The 23,383-nt window shown below is 40.4% G+C and overlaps 1 protein-coding gene across 1 annotated transcript; it reads left to right on the top strand.

Moving 5' to 3' along the window:
- Positions 1 to 8,229: 8,229 nt before the first annotated feature.
- On the top strand, positions 8,230 to 10,221 carry wfikkn2b (WAP, follistatin/kazal, immunoglobulin, kunitz and netrin domain containing 2b). Its single transcript, XM_034227577.1, has 2 exons — positions 8,230 to 8,412; positions 8,666 to 10,221. The coding sequence occupies exons 1-2, from the start codon at positions 8,230 to 8,232 to the stop codon at positions 10,211 to 10,213; spliced, it is 1,731 nt and encodes a 576-aa protein (XP_034083468.1). The 3' UTR covers positions 10,214 to 10,221.
- Positions 10,222 to 23,383: the final 13,162 nt, after the last annotated feature.

Genomic DNA, 23,383 nt, shown 5'->3' with positions numbered 1-23,383 from the left:
TGTTTGTGTGCCGTCTTGGTATGATACTGAATCTCAGGGTCACCAAACATATTGCACATTAAAAGTGGAATGCACATAACCAAAGAGTAGTGGTGACTTGCATAGACTGAAAATGATAATACAATAAGGGATGGGAATGTGATTACATCAACAGAGAGTTGGCCATCTTTGGAGGATAACATCGACTGCAACCTATTCACTGATCATGGATGTACAAAGAGAAATGGATACAGCATTAATTCCTACGAAAGTATACCTCAGTGGCGCATGAAACCAAAATGGTAATGATGTGACGTTCACGAACGATCCGATTCTTTTGAACGGCTCTTTGGTACGAATGAAGGGAACCGAGTCCTACTTGGTGAGAGCCGTTCTTTTTATCGTTGGTTCACTGCCTGCCATAAATCCACTCGCCTTTAAAGGAACTTGCTTTCCTGAAAGCAAATTTGCCATAGATGATGGGATAACGCATGCTGCTTGAATAGTAGTTTGGCTGGCTGAGAGATGTAGCAAGTTATACATTTTTCTGAGTTAAAGTAGATTTCTGGCAATACAGTCAATCATTATCCTGGTGATTATTTCGCAGATAAACCTGTTAACCCCGCCTCCTTAAAAAAAACTGCTCTTTTGAACGGCTCTCGGAAAGGAACGGAGCTTCTCCCTTCAAATTGCCGTAATTCCCCTACGTAATAATTAATTATGTAATAATTCCCATCATTACAAAATGGCCTGACTTTGGAGCAAAACTACCTGTTAAAGCTTGGGCCCTTGTTTGCTTAAGTCCCGCCTCCAGTCCGCATTTTCAAGAATGGATCTCTGGATTCTGCTTTTAGCTCATTTCAGTAGCGGTTCTAGACCAATTTGACTGGGGGGGCCAGGCTGGGGCCAGTTATTTTCTGAGAGTAAATATATGCAGGGCGAAAAAGACAAAGACAGTATGAAGTAATTGTGCATAAGAAAACAATGCAATACAGTTATTGGTACACATATTTATTTCAGATACTTATAGTTACAGTTTTTACGCTCTAATGGGTCCGACTAGAATGACAAATAACGTTAGTTCTGACTATTCCGTCAGCCAAGAAATCGTTTAATCATAAACTTTTCATTTTCAGGGGGGCCACAGGGGCGTCCAAAGTCAGTGTTAGGGGGCACTGGCCCCCGTTGCCCCCCCCCCCCCTAGAACCGCCCCTTGCTCATTTTACAACTTTTAGACACTAATGATTGAAATAAGGTCTATAAAAGTCTTCGTACTGGGTAGTTGATTTAGTTAAAGCTAAACAATTGTTCATTTTTCCCCAATCAAAAAATCGTTTTGAGCCCAAGTGACGTCACGGACTGACACTGAAGTTGTAGTACCACCGTTTGGCCAAATGTGCTTCAACGTGCGGCACACTTTCGGGGTCTTGAACGGAACCTGTACGGCAAGCAAAGTTGCTCAACTTTTACCCTCATATTCCACGACCAACAAAATAAAATAAGAAAAAGAACATTACTTTTTATCTTATTTGTTTTCAACAAGGAAGTTACATAGAAGATGTAGCCAACATCAGCACTAGACTGCAAGTGTTGTAAAGGGTAACATATTTGACATTTTGAACTTACAGACATGTGTAGGCAATTTCTCACTCACATTCCAAAAAACAGAGAGTTGACGACTTCAGGTCTATTCTTTTAATATTTGGGAGGCGTGTGGTGTAGTGGGTTGTGCATTGGTGTTCGGATCAGGTCACAGATTCAAACCCCACTTGATGGCGGCTGCTTTGGCTATGGACGCTATACTCCAAAGATGGCCGTGCCGCCACAAACTGTCTAAGAAAGATGCATTCATCAAAATGGATTATATAAAATATTCACTTGTCAGTTGTCTTTATATGGAGTGTGGACTGCTACTTGGAGAGGTCCCAGTTCACTTCCTGGGCCCTGCCGTGGTGCCCTTGAGCAAGGCACCGGACAACCCCCTTCCCCCCTCACTCCCCATTGCTCCCCGAGCGCTGTACAATGGCTGCCCACTGCTCCTAGTACTAGACTCCTGGTACTAGGATGGGTTAAAAGCAGAGTACACATTTCACTGTGTGCGCTGTCTGCATGTATGTGTGACCATTAAAGAGGGTTTCATCCTCCAATTCTATGATCAAACAGGGAATGAATTACTTAATTTCCATTTTATAAGGTACACCTAGCAAACGTAGGGCTATTTTATTTGAGAGCAATGGTAGTAAAACTATTAACTTGGTGTGTACAGTATGTGCTAAGTTATAAGAAACAAAATCTTTTGAAAATGAGAGTGTCATTATTCCACTCATCCACTAGAGTGCGCTCACAGACAATCAGGGGTCCACTAGAAGAACATCAGTCTCCAGTCAACACCATAACATCTGCAGTCTTCTATGGTGAACTTGTGGACCTCACTAAGGAAGTTAGCAGAACGTTTTTACCCCTAATTTGGCATTTCATCTGACACCACACAGGATAGCACCATGGCAGGACTAAGAAGAGTAGTTCACCTCAGATCTCTGGCAAGATGTCTCCTGCCCCAACCACACACACACACACACACACACACACACACACACACACACACACACACACACACACACACACACACACACACACACACACACACACACACTGCGGCTTGCTGTTCTAGAGAAGCTGCGGTTAGCATTTCTCAATGTTCCTCCAATTGCTGATGGCGTACACATACTATTTGTCTAACATGCCAAAACTATCGGATGCTGATAACCAGGGATCAATGGGTGCTTGTTACCAGGATGCTCAGTAATTTACCTGCCCTGGGGCAGCTACATGAAATGGCATGGAGGTTTGTCTCCGGCCGTCTGATGACTTGTCCTTTCGGTTTCTGCTGCAGGCGCAATTTACCAGAAGTGGGTAGAAGTTTGAAAACAACTTCAGCAGAGTTCAGACAAAGCACGGCGCTTTCTTGCCTCAATGTTGCTCAATGTCTGTCTGCCGATACCAACCTGACTGGTCTCCTGGATATTATTTTTGCTATATTCAAACTAGCCAAATGTTAAAAAAGGACAAAAGAAAAGGCTAGTTCAACTTCTTTGGGAGTGCACAAATTAGCTTTCTTGCTACAGTAAGAAGCCACAATCACTCTCATACCTGTACACTAAATAAAGCTAAAGCTAGCAACTGGTTTGCTTAGCTTAGCGGCTATGGGCTTAGTAAGGCATTTTGTGAAATGCTTAAATAACGGACGGTCATTCATGTGTAGAATTCCTGCACTCCAGCTTAAACATGTTTTTCTTTGTCTGTTTGTTTAATCCCTTTTGTGTTACATTTGGTAATATCATGGTTACATATCTCCCTAATTGTTAGCAGCCGCTAGCTGTAGCTTCAAATGTTAGCAATTCTTCTCGTCTAAACTTAATGAAGATCTATCATATATTTAATTTTGAAAATAACAAGTGTTTTTTAACCATCTTTTGATCTTGCCATATTTTATATATATAATAAATGAGGTTTCTTGTGAGGTAGGCCTAGATAAGAAAACTCACAAGCAAGGCAATTGTCTCATTTGTTACAGAACAAATTAAATGGTACCTTATATGTGTTTCAGTCGGGCTTTCGACCTAACCACAGCACTGAGACTTCACTTGTTAAGGTCTTAAATGACATTAATTTAAACACAGACAGTGCCAGAATATCAGTGTTAATATTATTAGATCTCAGCGCTGCCTTTGATACTGTTGACCACAACATATTGCTAGACCGTCTTGAAAACTGGGTGGGAGTTTCAGCAACAGCTCTAAACTGGTTTAGCTCCTACTTGAAGGACAGAACAAACTTTGTCTCAACAGGCAATTACAATTCAACCCTGATAAATATGTCATGCGGGGTTCCTCAAGGCTCCATCTTAGGACCTTTGCTTTTTAATATTTATATGCTACCTCTGGCTGAAATTATTAAAAAGAGCGATCTACGCTATCACATCTATGCAGACGACACCCAGATTTATTTTAAAATTACACCGGGAGACTATTCTCCGATTAGAACACTGAGCAAGTGCATTGAGCACCTCACTGACTGGATGACTCAGAACTTTCTCCAATTGAACAAACAAAAAACTGAGATCATTGTTTTTGGAGCAAAGAAGGACCGATTAAAAGTAATCGCAGAGCTTCAGTCGGCAGACTACAAAGTAACTCACAAAGCAAGACATCTGGGTGTAGTGATGGACTCAGACCTGAATTTTAACAGTCACATTACAACAGTTATTAGGTCTGCATACTACCACCTGAAGAATATATCAAAGATTAAAAAACAAATGTCGCAACAGGATTTAGAAAAACTTGTCCATGCTTGTATGTATTCTGTACCTGCTGTGTTTATGTATTTATTTTATTTCATCATCTTTGCTTTTTATTCCTGTTTTGAAATGCCATTTAATAATGCATTTATGCTGTATTTGTTCTTAAATGTCTTTTGTTTTTATTTTGTAAAGCACTTTGAATCGCCACGTGCTGAAAAGTGCTATATAAATAAAATTGCCTTGCCTTATATTTTTGAGTTTTTGTTTACAACATTAGAGTACAAGACATTATAATTATTAAGGACTTAATTGGAAGTTGTTTGCTTTCTATGAGAAGATGTATACCACTCTCATGTCTGTCGAGCTTAAAGCCAGCTTACACGGTATAGGCCTACATTCCATTGTTACATTTGCTTTCAGGCTAAATGCTAAGCTAAGCTAACTGGCTGCATGCTGTAGTTTGGTATTTATCTGAATGGTTTTGATCTTGTCATGTAACTTCTGGCAAGAAAATAATGAAATCTACATCAATACATTTCTAACAATACGTTTTTCTTTTAGTGTTTTTTCCTCTGCCATGCTTATGCATATGTTATCAATATATTGCATGTCTAAGTATAATGTTGGAGTGACTTTGTGTATATGTAGATTGTAATTGACACAGAAAACAACCAAACTAAACCAATCATTACATAAATGCACACTACATGGTACCATAGGCGGATTATGAGTCAGAGGGCACTAGCAAAATGCTGCACCATGTCTCCTACATTAGAGGAAAACTGTTGTTGTGGGGATCTCCCACGTGTCTTTGTGATTTGAGACTGTTTGTAGTGATTTAGCATATTTCCTTTTTTATGTCTCTTTGTTATTATATAATTTGTGTGTAGCGTCTCTTTGAGGTCATTTAGCTTATTTTCCTGGCCTGAATGCATCTCCCTGACACTTTTAGTCCATTGGTCTGTTGGCCTAGTTATATATTTGATATATAAGCTGGTACAGTATGGTAAAACAGCTCCAAAAGTGTAGCTTAATTGCTTGATAATTAGCTTACTTGTAGTAAGCTGATTATCCAGCAATTAAGCTACACTTTTGGAGCTGTTGTGATTGTCTTATACACCTTATACTTTGTCTTAATTGACTGGTGTGGGCTTTTATTTTTCACCAAATTGCATAAGAATCTAATATGAAAATTTCTCCAGGCGGTTTATTTTTTTGAAGCTCGAATCCTCAAATAACCCCTTGTCTGAGGGTGGGCCTTTGGACGATGTTGTGCTCTTCAGGGTTCCTATTGACGCTTTCCTGAGGGAAGAAATCATTTCTTACATATTTGTAGCCCCAAGATGTATCCATCTTCACTGCTTTGACAAGTTTATTCATTTCTCCTCCGTACAAAGAGTTTGTGCATGACAGGTGATGTGAGGTGAGCCAGCTTCTTCCTGTCTGGAGATGTGATATATTTATATTTTTATTAAACCCTTCAAATGTACCTTATGAAACGTGTATATGTTAATAAGGACTTTTGTTAGCTGGATTGTTCAGGAAAAGACCAGAAAACAGAACTCGAAGAATGTTGGGTGTTAAATCACAGGAAAGACCCGGCCATACAGTACAGCTGTTGAAATAAGCTGATATAGTTAATCATATGTGTGCAGTTGTTTGTCATGGGCAGGGGAAAATAGCAAATGTAATCCTTCTTACAGGATTGAGACTGGAAACTCTGCAGGCTTCAGATAAACAGGTTTTATTTATTGCTGGTCATGCACACACACAGAAATCACCGTTGAGAACAAACAATGTCCCGCAGAAACACTTCATGAGCACAAATCCACAGCATGAGCCCGCTGTTATTGCACTGGAAGGCAGACTAATAACTCCTCTGTCCTCAGCTGAACTGTGGAGGCAACCAAAGGAGAGGTTTACACAGGAAAGGAATTATAATTACACCTTCATTCATTAAATGCTCTGCCTCCGCACACGCCCACTTTGGAGAACATCAACAGATCTTAACGTTGTTTTAACTGGTATTGTCCTCACCTCACCTCTGCTGGCCTACCAGACACATTTGAATAGGGGTGTACTCAAGGTTGAGTTTGCTATTTTAAGTCCACAATGAAGCCAGTTCGCAAATTAAACCTTGGGACTGTTTTATAATGCTTCAAGTAAGTTTTGTCGATGCAATGCTGTCTGCCAGTCCGTCCAGTCTTTGGGGAATTTGTTCTTCTTGAGATTTCTGTAAATCCATGCAAAGTGGTTGTATTGACATAAATAATCCTGATTACAAAGACATGCTTTGTAGAATGTGGAGCATGTATAGGCTGCTGTAAGGTTTAGGTACACGGCTGAAAGTTGGTTAAGAATGGAAGTGTTTGTGCAGCAGCAGTCACGTACTGTAGCACTCGTCACATGTTTAGACAGGAAACACTCCATAACAATGTGTTAAATACAAGGTTATAAATATGTGTTTGCAATAGTATATTTATAATAAACTGTTGATGTGTTATTGATGTATTACTTTCAATACACAGTTATTCAAACCTTAACCTAGTACTACCAGTTGAATAAGCATTAAGAAGAGCTATGGATTACCCACACACTAAAATGATTACAGTGTTACAGGAACATCAACATGTTATCCTTAAATGTGTCAGTATTTTTTTCAACAGTTTTCCTCTAAATGCATGCAGTTAGATTTATTTACATTCTAGTGTGTTTGCCCCTAAACTATCTAAGGTAATGAACTATAAACTGAGGAGTATAAGTATAAATAGGTATTCATTTGAAATGATTTCACTTTATATTATTTTGTTAAACCTGTGCAATTGTTAATTCCTCAGTTTGTAAGATGAATTATAGTTGTAAAAGAGTTTGACAAAACATAATAATGTGCAGGATATTGGTAATACCTTCCAATGTTTGCTAAGCATATCTTCTTATATTTAGTCTGGAATAGAAAGTACATGTATCAACATGTATCAACTTTTGTGTCCAATAGAAGAGATCAAATTTAGACAGAATATTTGTGCATATCTGGTTAAATGCACAAACCTCTGAAACGGATTTAGTTGTAGCAATAATAAAAAAATACTTCGTAGCACTTAGAAATGTTTGACTTATTGGATGTTAATGCAGTATCACTATTGAAATCCCGTGTACTTTTAGGATTCTTCTTTTGAAGTTTGTATCTTGATGGTTGAATACACTTTGCTTTGGATAATCTGTTTAATAATTCATATTTAAAAATGTAAAGAAGACTGAATGTATAGGCCTATTCTTTTTAATCGATATGGTTGAAAACAGGAGTAATGTTTTCGAGGCTTTTATTAAACGGGAAAATAATATAATGACAAAATAGTTCATATTCAAACTAAAGTTAAGTGTCATTTACACAACAATTACTCAAATGATAAAACACATGCTGTCTTTCTTTCGTGTGTTTACTCCCAGAATCACGGTTAGATTTAAACATCCTTAGTTTTAATTCGTGCTATCGTCAAATAATAGCCTGTGTATGTTTTATAAGCAACAGTTTGCCTGTGAGTCTCTTCTCTCCGTGCGTCTTTACGCACAATGGCGCTGGAGCGCGCAAGGGGTTAAACGGGGTTCCCGGCAATCCTTTTAACAGGCAGGTGCCCCGCCAGCGCCAGCCCAAAGCGCACCACTGTAAAGCTTCTTCCAACATCTCAGGAGCAACTCATATCTGTCATGATGCGAGTCATGTTAGCGGCGATGGCTGCAGATCGTTAGAATAAATAGAGCATCTCCAAACCGGATCAGCTGACACACGGCGTCCTGCCTCGCAGACTCACACACGTGTGATGCGCTCTTGACTTCTGCCATAATTTTCACTAACTTTTATAATCAAAGACGTGGGGTTGTTTACTGCTGGATCACAGAAACCTTTAACTAAAAACTGTTCCGCGCTGACGGAGCTGTGTCCCGCTCTGGAGATGTGGTGGATGCTGTTTCCTCGCTGGATCTGGTTCCTGGTGTGTGTGTCAGTGTGGTGTGTCAATGTCGGAGTTCTGCCGCATACCACCTACTCACACCCGGGGATCTGCCCCAATGACATGAACCCTAATCTGTGGGTGGATGCCATGAGCACCTGCACCCGAGAGTGTGTATCTGATCAGGTAAAGACATTAAAGTTACATTTTAGAATTAACTCTAACACTTTTTTGTATTATAAGTACTATTTAAATTTTCTGTTTTAATTTCTGCTCTCAACTGTAATGAGTTTTTATTTTTATTTTAAATGTTTCATTGTAGAAATGCTTTAAAAATACTTTAACAATACTTTCCAAATACTTTCCAAATATTTTCCAATACATTCCAAATACATTCCAAATACTTCCCTTCATCTCCAACTCTCTTCTCCTCTTACAGGAGTGTGAATCCTTTGAAAAGTGTTGCCAGAATGTTTGCGGGAACCGGAGTTGTGTGGCAGCCCGTTATCTGGACGGGAAGAAAGGCCCCATGGGAATGCCCAAGGAGGCCTCCTGCGCCAGCTTCATGTGCAACCAGCAGGGCTCTGAGTGCGACATCTGGGATGGCCAGCCGGTGTGTAAGTGCCGGGACCGCTGCGAGAGGGAACCACACTTCACCTGTGCCTCTGACGGCATGACCTACTACAACAAGTGCTACATGGACGCAGAGGCGTGCTCCAAGGGCATCAGCCTGGCTGTGGTCACCTGCCGCTTCCACCTCACCTGGCCCAACACCAGCCCCTCGCTGCCCCAGGCCACCACTCTGCCCCCAACCACTGCTGCTCTTCCGGTGACCCCCCCCCCTCCCACCGAGCCTCAGACTCCCATGGTTGTCAGCAGCCCGGTTCACCAGACCGTCAAAGTGGGCGACACCGCCAGCTTCCTGTGTGACGTGACAGGCCGCCCCCGACCTGAGATCAGCTGGGAGAAGCAGCTGCCGGAGGGGCTGGAGAGGGTGGCCATGAGGCCCAATCACGTGCGCGGGAACATGGTGGTCACCAACATCGGGCAGCTGGTCATCCACAACACGCAGCCGCAGGATTCAGGCGTCTACATCTGCACCGCTCAGAACCCCTCTGGATCTGTGAAGGTCAGCCACCCGCTCTCTGTCCGGCCCATAGAGCCACCCAAGACCCCTGACCCAGGGAACGTAACCCGCTGCCTGTCTGAAGAGTGTCTGAAACCGGCTGATAACCCCGAGGATTGTGGGAGCGAGATGGAGAGAGTCAGCTGGTACTATGAGTCCAAGACCAACAACTGCTTCTCCTTCACCCACTGCCACGGCAGCAACAGCCCGCAGCCCAGGAAGATGTTGGAGACGTACGAGGAGTGTATGCAGTGCTGCGGCCCCGAGCTGGCCGCCCCCTGCGGCCTCCCCAGTCTGCAGGGCCCCTGCAAGGCCTACGAGCCGCGCTGGGCCTACAGCAGCACCCTGCTGCAGTGCCAGTCCTTCATCTACGGAGGCTGTGAGGGCAACAACAACAACTTTGAATCCAAAGAAGCCTGTGAGGAGATGTGCCCCTACCCGAAAAACCACCACTGCAAGGCCTGCAAGCCACGGGGCAAGATGGTGACGAGCTTCTGCCGCAGCGACTTCGTCATCCTGGGCCGCATGACAGAGCTGATGGAGGAGACGGACTCGGGCCACGCCCTCGTGACCGTGGAGGAGATCCTAAAGGACGAGAAGATGGGTCTCCGGTTCTTTGGCAAGGAGCCTCTGGAGGTCACCTTCCTCAACATGGACTGGAACTGCCCCTGCCCCAACATCACGGGCGCTGCCGCTGAGGGGCAGGTCATCATCATGGGCAACGCCAACGACGGCATGGCAGTGCTTCAGCCGGAGAGCTACGTGGGCGCTTCAAGCCCGCGACGTGTACGGAAGCTGAGGGAGGTCATCTCCAAGAACACATGTGACATTCTTAAAGCGATCACCAACAGCCCGCAGTAGGGTCAGGGTTAGGGACATAATGTTAGACTGCAACATCCTGTTCTCTACGGAACATTCATGCAGTGATGTTTTTTAGGAGTTCCTCATGTCCGAGATCCTTGTCTCATGTTGTGTGTCTCATATGTGTGTCTGCAGAGCTTTTGTTATGTCATTGGTTGATTGAATTACCATGTACTCTATGCAACACAAGAGACATCCATCATGATCCTCTCGCTGCCTTAATCCCCTAGACTCAGAGGTCCTCCATGCCCTCTCCTGCCTCCAGCAGAAATGGACGTTGCAGACCTGCATTGAAGCAAAAAACAGACCAGTTGAGTTTGATCTTATGGACATGATTTAGGTGTCACAAATCTTTCGATTCTTTCATTTGCTAACAGTATTTCCACTTTCTTCACACATGTACCCATTATTTCTTACTTTTTGAATGTTGTGTAAATGTATCCATAAACCTGTCCAGGGGTTTGCACAAGCAGTGCAACAGGGTCGATTTGGATCATCCAAAGTTGTAATATATTTTATTGACCATTTTACCACATTTTCTGACGGTGAGTCATTTATTTTTTTATCTTGCTTTAACTTCTTGGATATTTATTATCATGTAATCTTTTCTTTGTCCTGTTTTTGTATCACATTCTCTCTGAAAGAAAATAAAGTTCTGTGATTTTTCATCAGTCTCCATTTCCTAATCTTTGAGTACATCAATATACTACTGATTTACATTTTGAGAAGGTAAAGCTCAAAGGACAGGGTACACAAATTGATTGAAATGTTAGTTTTCCTTTTGGAGGCCGGGGAGCTGCTCCGTACCTGTGTGGTTCCTCTGACAGGCCGTGATGAAAGAGATTTGGGAATAGCTGATCCCCAGCCCACCCGGCCCCCGACCCCATGCTCAAACACAGAGCCTATCCATTCTACAGACCCCTGTGGCATTGTAAAAACTTCACCCTATTTTGCTTTGCCTCCACAAGCCGCTCTAATTGGGTAAGGAGCCCAGGCAGTAAAGCTCAGGTCCAATCCCTTACGAGCTATGTGTTTCATGCCGTGCCAGCAGGCGTCTCTGGGTTACTGGGAACAGGCCTTGGTGGGCTTTCAACGAGGGTGTTCCACTTCCCAGATGAGATTCTGTTTCTCCCATCCAGAGCAGAGGGAGGCAGCAGCAGTACGGTGGTCCTTTACTGGCAGAGCAGCGGGGAGCGGGGAGCTGCACTTCAGCAGCTGTTCAAACTCAGCAGCAGAGACACATCACATCCAGCACCTTGGATCACATCGGAGAGCAAAACAAACAAAGTTTATATCCACCACACAAACCTATCAACAGTTATTTGATACACTGCTTATTCAAAATCACAAACTTCTGGTTTAACAGTTAAACACTATAACAGTGTTTCTAGAATGAAGTTCCTGCGAAAATGCTGCATATGCACATATAAAAGTTATATATATATATATATATAGTATATCTATAGCTGTGTGATATATAGATACACATATGTACTATATGTATGGTACATACAGTATGTGTATACTAGTGCTGTTTGGTTTGGAAAAACAAAAGCCAGATGAAAATGTACTACTAGAAGAGATTGTACCAGAAGTCCACAATTATTGCTCACATATTCCAAATTCTGAGGTAGTAAGTCAACTTCTAAACTGACTGACCCATCATTTCCTCAAGAATGTAAAATAATATTTCATAATTTTGTCTAGTAGGATGGTTGAGGGATGTGGTTGGAGTACAAATTGTATATATCAAATTGCAAACATACTTATGTGAAACTGAAATCAAGTAATAATGAAAGAAAAGAAAATAGAACACTTTATTTATTCTCTATTTCTTGTTTACCACAGTACTTTTGCCTTTTCAGCCTCTTAAATGAACTTGTTGGTTAAACTGATCAAAACTCAACTCCACACAAAGACCCCTGGATTTGATTTGGGGTCTTACTTTTTAATGAATTCAATTATTATGTACAAATGGTTTGTCCCTTCAGACAGCAGAGAGGGATGCAACACATTTCCCCAGCTGGACTGGAACCTGGGACCTTGAGGCTCCTGGTTTAAAACAATTTTGCAACACTTAGAGATCAGCCAGAGGGAATCACTGATTGAGGGTCTCCAAAAACCACAGACAGGTACTTGTGAAATATTACATGATTTTATATTTTTGGTACATGTGTGCCGCTTATTGTCCCTCTGATGTATCTTGCATTGAGTTCATGAACTTAACAGCATCACAGGTGCCACCTCCAGTTCAGCTGAGGGAACTGGTTCACCTATCAAACTGGTTCACCTATCAAACTGGTTCACCTATCAAACTGGTTCACCTATCAAACTGGTTCACCTATCAAACCGAAACCCCTGAAAACAACCACAAATGCTATCAATTATTTTTCTCCTCCCCTGATGTTATGTCCATTAATAAAACACCTCTAACCACTTCAATGCGTAGTCCGGCGTATACAAAAACACAATTTACCATCAATTAAAATTCAGCATATTCGAAACATGTGTGATCCATTTTTTTCGAGCACTTTTATGCTTTTTTAATTTGAGTTGGGCTCAGTAAAAGGGTACACGAGTTATGCTTTGATATGCTGTGCAGCATTTTTGCTCCCATTTTCTTTTCCTCTCTTATTTGATGGGGTCAACGCGTTCACAAGCTCAGTTCACACAAGGCAGGAGCAGTGGTGGTCCATGCGAGGCTCAGATGTAGATCTGCGGCAGGTAGAGAGGACACAGCAGGCAGCAGAGCGGGGGGGCTTCCTCTCTGAGTGTGTTTCTATGTGCAGCCTCAGTGTTGTGTGTGCATGATGGGACAGTAGCACCTGTGGAACGCATCAGCTAGCTGGGTGGTTTAAGACCTTTGATTCATGACCTGCATCTGTTATGGCCATATCATTTTGAATGTCTATTGAAAAGATACAGTAGCCACTCACACGCAGTGAGTGCAGGTGAGCAGGGTCTCAGGGCAGTATATCATCCCGGGGCAGCAGCTGGAAGCTTTGATGCTGGGGGGGTCCACTCCGGACGGGGAAATAAACCAGAAATGACAACAATCACATCGAGGGGCTTCACCCCAATGCTGCTGTGGCAAAGTGTCAACAGACCATAAGCAAGCTACGCTCATATAATACATACATACATATTTATTCATGCATTAACATATTTATTTGTATTACTATGCAACGTTTTTGATTAACTATGCATAGTGACGTGCACTGAAAAAACTAAAAGGTGGACTTTAAAGGGGATCTATCATGCAAAATGCACTTTTGTACGTCTTTTATACATGAATATGTGTCCCCGGTGTGTCAGGGAACTCACCAATTATCAGAAAACACAACCCTCTCTCTTTTCCTCCATACCCAAATCTCTAAAAACGGGGCTGCAACGGATCTGATACAGACTGATCCAGATTTGAAATTGTTCTGACGTCAGAAACGGGGTGCTCCGCCTATATGGGCAACTCTCCACCTATCAGGGGAATGAGAGGTTGCGTGGCATGGTAACAGCATGGTAACAGCATGGTAACATGACGCTCGTGCCTCGCCCCCCTCCTTTGCAGGGGGGCGTGGTCAGCTGCAGCTCATTTGCCACAGAATCAGCCCTTGTGAAGACAGGGCTGGAATAGAGCAAATAGAGCGAAATGAGGCATGGCTAAAATGCATGATCTGTTTGGTATTTTGAAAAAAAAACTTCACAGACATGTTTTATATAGGTATGGCCCTACAATATATTATTCAAATTACATTACATTGCATTTAGCTGACGCTTTTATCCAAAGCGACTTACAATAAGTGCGTTCGTCCAACAAAATACAACTTGAAGAAAACAGAATCATATAAGTACATCAGGTACATCAGGTTTCAAATATAGCATGATAGGTCCACTTTAATTAAATGTATCATGTCAACAAATGTCACTTAACTGTATTAGGTTAGTTGAAAGCAATAATATTAAGTGGAACCAAATATGTTGTAATCCTTTGACATAATATATTTAAAGTGGTCCTATTATGCTATATTGGAAACATATATTGTAGGGCCATACCTGTACAAAACATGTCTGTGAAGTTTTTTGCTTAAAATACCAAACAGATCACCCATTGTAGCCATGCCTCATACTGCTCATACCCCTCTTTTGCAGCCCTGTTAGAGAAACGCGGATTTTGGGTCCTTAGCTTGAACAAAAAAAAAGAGGAGGCGGAGCTAATGCCTGATCAGAATTCTACCGGAGATAAAGTTAAATTCTGCTGTGATAAAACGCCATCCTGTTCTAAACCACATCAAAGATTATTTCTGAAACAGTATGGAGCTCAAATGCTTTTTCTCTTGCGGGTTTATCACAAGGCTGCTTCTTTACACATGTGCTCTCCAGTACAGGTTAGATCTGAGTGTTAGCGAGGCTTGCTAATGTAAACAAAGACGAGATTACGTCCAAAACACGTCAGGCATGGTTTCTGATAGCAACTTTCCGATTTGACGTCAGATCGGCCGCAAATCTGTATCCGCTCGTTGTACACCCGTTTTTAAAAGATTTGGGTACGGAGGAAAAGAGAGAGGGTTTTATTTTCTGACGCTGCGTGAGTTCCCCGACGCACCGGGGACACATATTTATGTATAAAAGACATCACAAAGTGGATTTTGCATGATAGGTCCCCTTTAATTAAAGTCAACGTTTCAGTATTTCAGTGTAGTATTATGTCAACATATTTCACACAACTGTATTAGGTTAGTTAAAAGCAATAATATTAAGTTCAAATAAATATTAGGTTCAACTTAATAGTATTGCTTTCCACTAGCCTGACACAGTTAAGTGACATTTGTTGACATAATACCTTTAATTAAAGTCATTGTTTCCGGGGTTTTTCAGTGTACAGTATTTCAATAGTTTACTTATTTCTGCATTTTACTTTCAAGATTGTGTCCCTTGCGCAAATATTTTTCGAATTTCTTGCACTATTTTTTTCTTTCTATTCTTAAGTATATTGTATGTTGCATTGTTGGAGCAACACTTGTTATATGCATAATATATGCAGCACTACACTGTAGATATTATGCATATAACAATAAAGCCGTTGAAAAATGTCAGACTCTGATAACAGTGAAGGATTGATTCAATAAAGATCCTTTCATATTTAAACAAAAATCAGGTCATAGTGTTGAGTCTCAGAATCGTATTATCTCTACTAATCAAATGCGATGCCTTGCATTTGGTGCATGTTTTATGACTGATGATGTAATGCAGTGTTTCTCAAACTTTTTCATATACCAAGGACCACTTAACCAATAAAAAAACACTCGCGGACCACCTAACTCCACAAATATCCAAAAACACATCATTTTTTACAAATCGCCTGAAAATGGTACAAACAAGTGGCAACATTTGTGATGAAGGTGTTTATCTGGGCTATATCATGCAATCGAAAGTGAAACTTAAGCTCGTTCCATTGCGGAAATATTCCCGCGAGAGTGCGAAAAACTTAAAGAAATGTATTTATTTCAAATGTGAAATGTTACCAATATACTCACGGACCACTAGGGAGCGGACCACCAGTGGTCCGCGGACCACACTTTGAGAAGCACTGAGATCAGAAAGTGTTTCATTCGCAAGCATGTGAGGCTGTGAATATAGTGATTTAGTATGAATGCCCTCATTATGTACTATAGATTTGATCTAAAAAGTGTGTTCATACTTTCAGCTGGAGGTTGATTCCCCATTTAAACAGTGTTTGCCCCGGTCCCTGAAGGCAACACTGCTCTGTATCAGACCTTGTGTGAGCCACAGCTTCCTCTGCTGTCGGCTGAAGCTTCTCTGCAGAAATGTCAGCTCTGGTCCAGACTGCTGTTATGGACTGTACAGTATATTTTATTAACAAAGATATTCTATCTCCTATGTTGGAACATGTTAGAAATATCCTAAGTAATGTTTTCTTTTGAAATATGTGCACAATATCAAGATACTACTCTGTTAGTAAAAAGTTGCACACAGACAAAGTTAGCAACTAACCAGTAAAAGTATTGAAGCATTAATCAGCTCAGTAGTTTGGCTGCAGAAGAGAAGAACAGGACTCCAGGGAAAAGCAAGAGATAATCCTGCTGGATGTGCAAGCTTTCATGTTCCCCTTAACACATTCCCCTTCAGTCACCCCAAAACGATCGAAACACTAAACAAAAACATGAGCGTTAATGCAACAAAAGACTATAGATGTGTCAGGAACACTTCAATGACTTTAACAATGACTGTTCCATGATACGTTGAATTCTTGAAAAAATTATTAGAATCAAAACCAGAGAACAATCTTTATGGATGAATGTAAATAGAGGCCCTTGAAGCATCCAAACAGTGTATGCAGCAGTATACAAAGTAAGATTTGTTTTAGGAAGCACACAACTGAATACATGAGACGTGGATCACACTGTACACGTTGTGAGAGAGTTAGTAAACGGATGGTTTGATGGTGGATCGTTTTGCTGCTGGCCCCTTTTCACTTCAATTAATAAATATTTTTCTTTTGGAGTCCTCTTCACTGCAAAAGCATGCGAGAACAATTTTTCAATAATTAAAAGTAACACTGTGTGAAGTAATCCCTTGTTACACATATGTGACACCGACTTCATAACCAGGGTTCCTTTAAGCATGTATTCTGTTACAATGACTTATTACTTTAAAAAAAAAATTGTATTTGCTACCTAATCTAAGTAAAACAATTATAATGTACCCTGATTACTCTCCATTGCTTTAAAAAAAAAAAGGCAATGCAAATAAATAAAAGAGAAAATAAATATCAATAAGATTTTTTTACTTTGAAAAGAAAATAGGAAGAAATTATATTTAAAAGCAAAATATCTTTTAAATATGCAGGCTTTGGGATTCCAAATGAAACCATACGCTATGCCTAAAGGTCAGTACTACTGCTATCAACCCACATTAAAAAAGTAAATGTAGTAATAATCTGATTATATTCAAAAGTCGAGTCATTTCATGTTTTTAAATGACGGTTTTGATGTGTTTCAGTCAGGCTTTAGACCTAACCACAGCACTGAAACTGCTCTTGTTAAGGTCTTAAATGACATTCATTTAAACACAGACAGTGGCAGAATATCAGTTTTAGTATTATTAGATCTCAGTGCTGCCTTTGATACTGTTGACCACAACATATTGCTAGACCGTCTAGAAAACTGGGTGGGAGTTTCAGGAACAGCTCTAAATTGGTTTAGTACCTACTTAAAGGACAGAAAAAACGTTGTCTCAATTGGCAACTACACATCAACTTTGACAAATATGTCATGCGGGGTTCTTCAAGGCTCCATCTTAGGACCTTTGCTTTTTAATATTTATATGCTACCTCTGGCTGAAATTATTAAAAAGAGCGATCTAAGTTATCACATCTATGCAGACGACACCCAGATTTATTTTAAAATCACACCAGGAGACTGTTCTTCGATTAGAACACTGAGCAAGTGCATTGAGCACCTCACTGACTGGATGACTCAAAACTTTCTCCAACTGAACAAACAAAAAACTGAGATCATTGTTTTTGGAGCAAAGAAGGACCGATTAAAAGTAATCGCAGAGCTTCAGTCGGCAGACTACAAAACCACTAATAAAGCAAGACATCTGAGTGTAGTGATGGACTCAGACCTGAAGTTCAACAGCCACATTACAACAGTCATTAGGTCTGCTTATTATCACCTGAAGAATATATCGAGGATTAAAAAACTAATGTCACAACAGGACTTAGAAAAGCTTGTCCATGCTTTTATTTTCAGTAGACTCGACTACTGCAATAGTGTATTCACAGGGCTGACAAAAAAATCCATCAGAAAACTGCAGCTGATTCAGAACGCTGCTGCACGTGTCCTCACTAACACTAAAAGAGTGGATCACATCAGTCCGGTTCTGAAATCTCTACATTGGCTTCCAGTCGGCCAAAGAATTGATTTTAAAGTACTATTGCTAGTTTTTAAATCATTACATGGTTTAGGACCAAAGTATATTGTTGAACTCCTGCATAATTACGAGCCATCAAGGTGCCTCAGGCCTTCTGGGACGGGTCTGCTATCGGTTCCGACAGTAAAAACAAAACATGGAGAGGCAGCATTTAACTATTATGTCCCGACACTCTGGAACAAACTACCCAAATCATGCACGTCCGCAGAAACGCTTACTATTTTTAAATCGAGACTAAAAACATATCTCTTTGCCGCTGCTTTTAATTGAGATGCTCATATTCGAACTACAGTATTCCTTTATGCCAGGTATTGTATACCTGTGGTGTTTATTTTTATTATTTAATTATCTTTGCTTTGTAATGTCTGTTGTAAAATTGTATAATGTGTTTTTAATGTATTTATTGCTAAAAAGTATTTTAATTTGTTTTGTAAAGCACTTTGAATTGTTGCGTACAGAAAAGTGCTATATAAATAAACTTGCCTTGCCTTGCCTTGATTATGTATTTTTTATGTAAATGTAAGGGAACACAGTTAAACAAAATTGTATCCCGATGACATAATCCCATTACAGGTATTCTGTTACTCCCCCAGACCTTACCTTTACCCTCATTATAATACGCAGGACTATTTGTGCACATTGTTTTGGCTTGACCCCACATTAAAAAGGTCACTCCCTAACTGACTGATTTCACACTGCTTCCTATTGCATGCTGGGATATGCTCATGTCTCTTGTGACCCCTTATAAGAAAAAGCATGCAAAATTGCAACAAAATGAATACATGACATCTCTGTGGCTCAGCTTCCTGGATCATGTGACCATCACAAGCAGTAAACCCTACAATCCACTAGAGGGCAGCACTATCATACATCATCAGTCACACATCCACACTGACCACAGCATCCTTTCACTGCACTTCCTGTCTGTTACGTTACTATCTGTCCTCATAAACTCATGCAGCATTAAGACTGCTTTTAAATCCAATTTGTCAGAACTTTATTACCCGCAATGCAGGAACCGTTCAGTAAAGTACTTCTGCCGCTGTTGATGAGCTTCACCGTCCTCTGGTGGAAAAGAGCAGTTATGTAAGAAGCAGATAATTGAGCGTGTAATGAAGACTCTGAAGGGAGCAGTTCAGAGGTTCTGTCTCCCAGCCAGAGGTGGAGGAAGTATCAGATCCTGTACTTAAGTTAAGTAAAGTACCAGAGAGGTACACGGTACAAGTATAAATCCTGCATTCAAAATGTTAATCATCAATCTATTTTAAATCGCTTCTTTAAACCCACCTCTTCTCCTTAGCGTATTCACATCTTTTAGAGTGTTGCTTTTATTGCTTTTAAATTGTCTATTGTTTTTACTTGTACTTGTGAGCTGTGCTGTGTTATTTGTGTATGTTTTTTTTGTTTATTTGACTGTATATGGGATTAGTTTTGTATCATAAAGATAAAGCAACACTTTTTCAAAATAAAGCAAAACTATGAGTTTAAAAGAAAAAAAAACTGAGTCAAGCAAAATAAAATAAATTTCAAAAATAAAACTATAAGTTGCAAACAAATCATTTGTGTAATCATGTAAACTATAAGTCTTTTTTCTTTGTTTTAACATAGGTTTTTGTTTGCAGTTCTTGTTTCTCAATGATCAGACTTTTGCTCTCGCTGCAGCTTTCTCTTTTGCGCTCTCTCACTTTTTGTTTGAGATTCTGACACAAACCTCCCAGGTGGGCGGGACTTTCAGGGGTGCGTCCCCATTGGCTACTCAGTTTTTGAGTGACAGCCCAGTCCTCCAGCGATTGTACAGTGCAGGCAGCTGCGGTAGCTAGCTGAGCGTGGACAGAAGACCCCCAGAAGAACCAGCTTTTCAATTATTATAATAGGCTACTACAAGTGAAAATATATGTAAGTATTGATCATTTGTGTTGTTTGTGCTATACGTTCTGTTTCTTTATTGTGTTAAGTGAGAAGTAAAGTTGTGCTATGAAAGTTAGCTTGTGCTACCTTAGATCCATAACAATGCAAGCTAAGTAGCCTAACAGTTAGCTACATAGCTAGCAGTGAGTGAGCGTTCAGACACCGGCGCACACACTCAAACGGACTCGTGTGCCTGACTCTACCAACAGGTTTTCATGATTCTGTTTAGATATGCAAGTATAAGCCATGATAGCTTATTTTATTAACACGCTAATTTGATATGAAAATCAATGGAGGCTGAGTTAACTTTGTAGGAAAACCTACCGTCCATGAGCTGTGTTTTATTTGTTAACTTCATATGTTTCATTTCCTAAAACATTTATTTACCTCTCATATTAACAGTGTGGATCATTGAGACAGCGTGGCGTCCAGAGTCTTATCCCGTTTTCCCACTTCCTCTGAGGGGACAGCAGGAGGGGGGGGCATGAAGAAAGACCTGCACCAGCTTCATCCACGCTGGCGTTGCTGTTATCACTGGCTCAGTGTCATTTCATTTGACCAAATGTCTTTACATATACATGTAATAGATTTGATTATTATCCACCTTTTTGTTTTATGTCCTTTTATTTAAAACATTCTTTGAGAATTCATCTTCTGGTTCAAATTTCAATAAATGTAATTTGTATAATCACTCTTTTGTCTTTATTCTACATAAAAATGTTAGAGATTCCCTTCAAATCTGTTGATTATTCATATCTTCCTCAGGCTAGGAATAGTATGTCGAATTTTTAATGCTAAATGTATATCATTTTCTCACAGGATATAGAATGAAACAACACCGGTTTTATCCATTGTGTATGAATGCTTCAGCTCTTCAGACCAACACAGTAAGATGTGAGCATGTTCCTAATTGTGTTGGCATGCAGCCGAGGTCTGGTCTGTTTCATAAAGCAAATCTGCCACTTTTATATTGTAGAATTTGTTCAATTAAAGCAGTCTTTAATTGTTTGTCCTAAACATAGCAATATATGCTTTTGAAATGTAACATGTCTTTGAAAAATAATAGTATACAGTTTATATTGTGTATCACCTTTAGCTTGAAAATACATAGATGTGTTTTTTTAATCTATAAAATAAATAGACAGCAGTTTACGGCCCTGATTGACTGCTGCTGAATATTTCATGGGTGCCTGTTTTTCATGCATAAAGTGATCCCATGCTGACTGTGAGCTATGGTAATCATCACAACGGTAAATATCAGCAAAGATTACACAACAGCAGAGTGCGTTTCACATTAAACATTTAACTCGGAGCAGAATGTTCATGAGCTTGATCACTGCAGGTATCGGGGGGGGGGCGGTGTGTGTGTTACCAACCCAGTCTCATGGCATTTCGTGTTCACCAACACGATTTTTAATCTATTGATTCGTGTTCACCAACACGATTTTTAATCTATTGATTCGTGTTCACCAACACGATTTTCCCCTGTTTCTCGTGTTGCACAGAACGATTTTAAAAGCAATGTATTTCTACTGGTAATGTGTTTCGTGCCTGCAGCACGTCTTTTTCTCCGGTCGGGTCGTGGAAGACCGGAAGCTGTGTGGTTCATAAAAACATGTTCTTATTAAATATCAAGCCACAATTATTGCTTTTATTTTAAATCGTATAATTTCGGACTTTTGTTGCCGTCTGTGAGGGAAATAAATGGGGCTCAGAGCCTCAGAATACTGAAATCTGTATTTTTAAATCTTTTTTTCCTTCTAATTTGTTATTCTTTTCAAAATAACACACTGTTATTTACTCACCAATAACACACAATTAACCTTGCTTTTATTTATTGGTTTAATTCCATAATCTCGGGCTTTTTTGGCGTCCGTTAGGAACTTAATTTCAAAATAAAAATAACCGGAAACAGACGTAGGCCTATAAGGGACATTTCGAGCATCATTGCGATTGTCAACATTTCTGAGTTTAGAATGGCCGAAGACACTACACTACCCATAATCCCCAGCTATCGTTTAGGACTAGGCCTACAGTCCCCGTGATTAATCTTCAAACTCTGGGATTGGATGTTGGAGTGGCAGTGCGCCAAGGTTACGCCAAGCGTCAAACAGCTGTTTGAAATGGAACGAAACCACGCCAGACTATCCAAAACTGGAATCGAACGCCCCCCCCCCCCAGAACTACACGCTGGCTATTGTGTTTCACAAAATGTTCTATGGGACGTCTCTACTGAACGTTTTCGTTTTTCCCACAATTAGAAGTTGCCAGTATTAAACACATTGGTGTTATCAAATGTAAAACATATAATTAATAAATGGGTGAAAATCGCTTGTGTCCATAATGCGCAGCATTAATATATACCCACATGACAGCTCATTGTTACTTTGTAATTCTTCTACTGGCAACACATTACCAGTAGAAATACATTGCTTTTAAAATCGTGTTGTGCAACACGAAAAAAAGGGGAAAATCGTGTTGGTGAACACGAATCAATAGATTACAAATCGTGTTGGTAAACACGAAATGCCATGAGGCTGGGTTGGTGTTACACAGGGGATGTAAACAGAGAAAGGGCATGTGGATGTGTGTGTGCAGGAGGCTGTGGTCAAGGGTATCAGTACAGTAGGTGGGAATACAGGCACAGCCATTAACTGAAGGTAGAGGAGAACACTTTAGCTGGAAATGCAAACGTAGCAGTTTAATATGACAACGCATTTAACCTCATTTCATCCGGGTTGAGGATGCATCCAGTCTGTGTGTGTCTGTCCACTGATACTTTAGCATTACACTGGACCCACCAGCCTTATATTATATATTAATTATTAAAGAGGCCCTATAACGCTTTTTGGGGGATTTCCGCCTCCTGGAGTGTGTTTTAGGTTTTAGTGCACGTAAATGGTGTGCAAAGGCTAAAATTACAAAGTTATATCCAGAGGAAGTTTCTCTACCAAAGAAACATTGCGCTTCTATTGGTCAGGTACCATCACAACAGATGTTGCTTTTTCTTACAATTTCGATATACAGTACTGTACATTATGTCGTTTTTTAAAATATTTTTGACATACTTTACTATGTCGGTTTGTTTCAATATGTTGACATACTGTACTCGGTCGTTTTTTTGCATATTCTAGGCATATCATACTATGTTATTTTTCCAACACGTATATTATGTTTTATTTTATTTGACACATTTCCACATGTTTTTTCTCAGCACATTTTCTACATACTGTAAAAAAAACAGTTATGAATGGTGCCCTAATGGACACTGGCCAGGGGTTGTGGGTTCAAGTCCCATCTGGGGTGAAT

Source organism: Gymnodraco acuticeps, unplaced genomic scaffold (genome assembly GCF_902827175.1).
Source record: "Gymnodraco acuticeps unplaced genomic scaffold, fGymAcu1.1, whole genome shotgun sequence".
Lineage (NCBI taxonomy): Eukaryota > Metazoa > Chordata > Actinopteri > Perciformes > Bathydraconidae > Gymnodraco > Gymnodraco acuticeps.
This window is presented reverse-complemented; position numbering and strand designations above follow the sequence as displayed.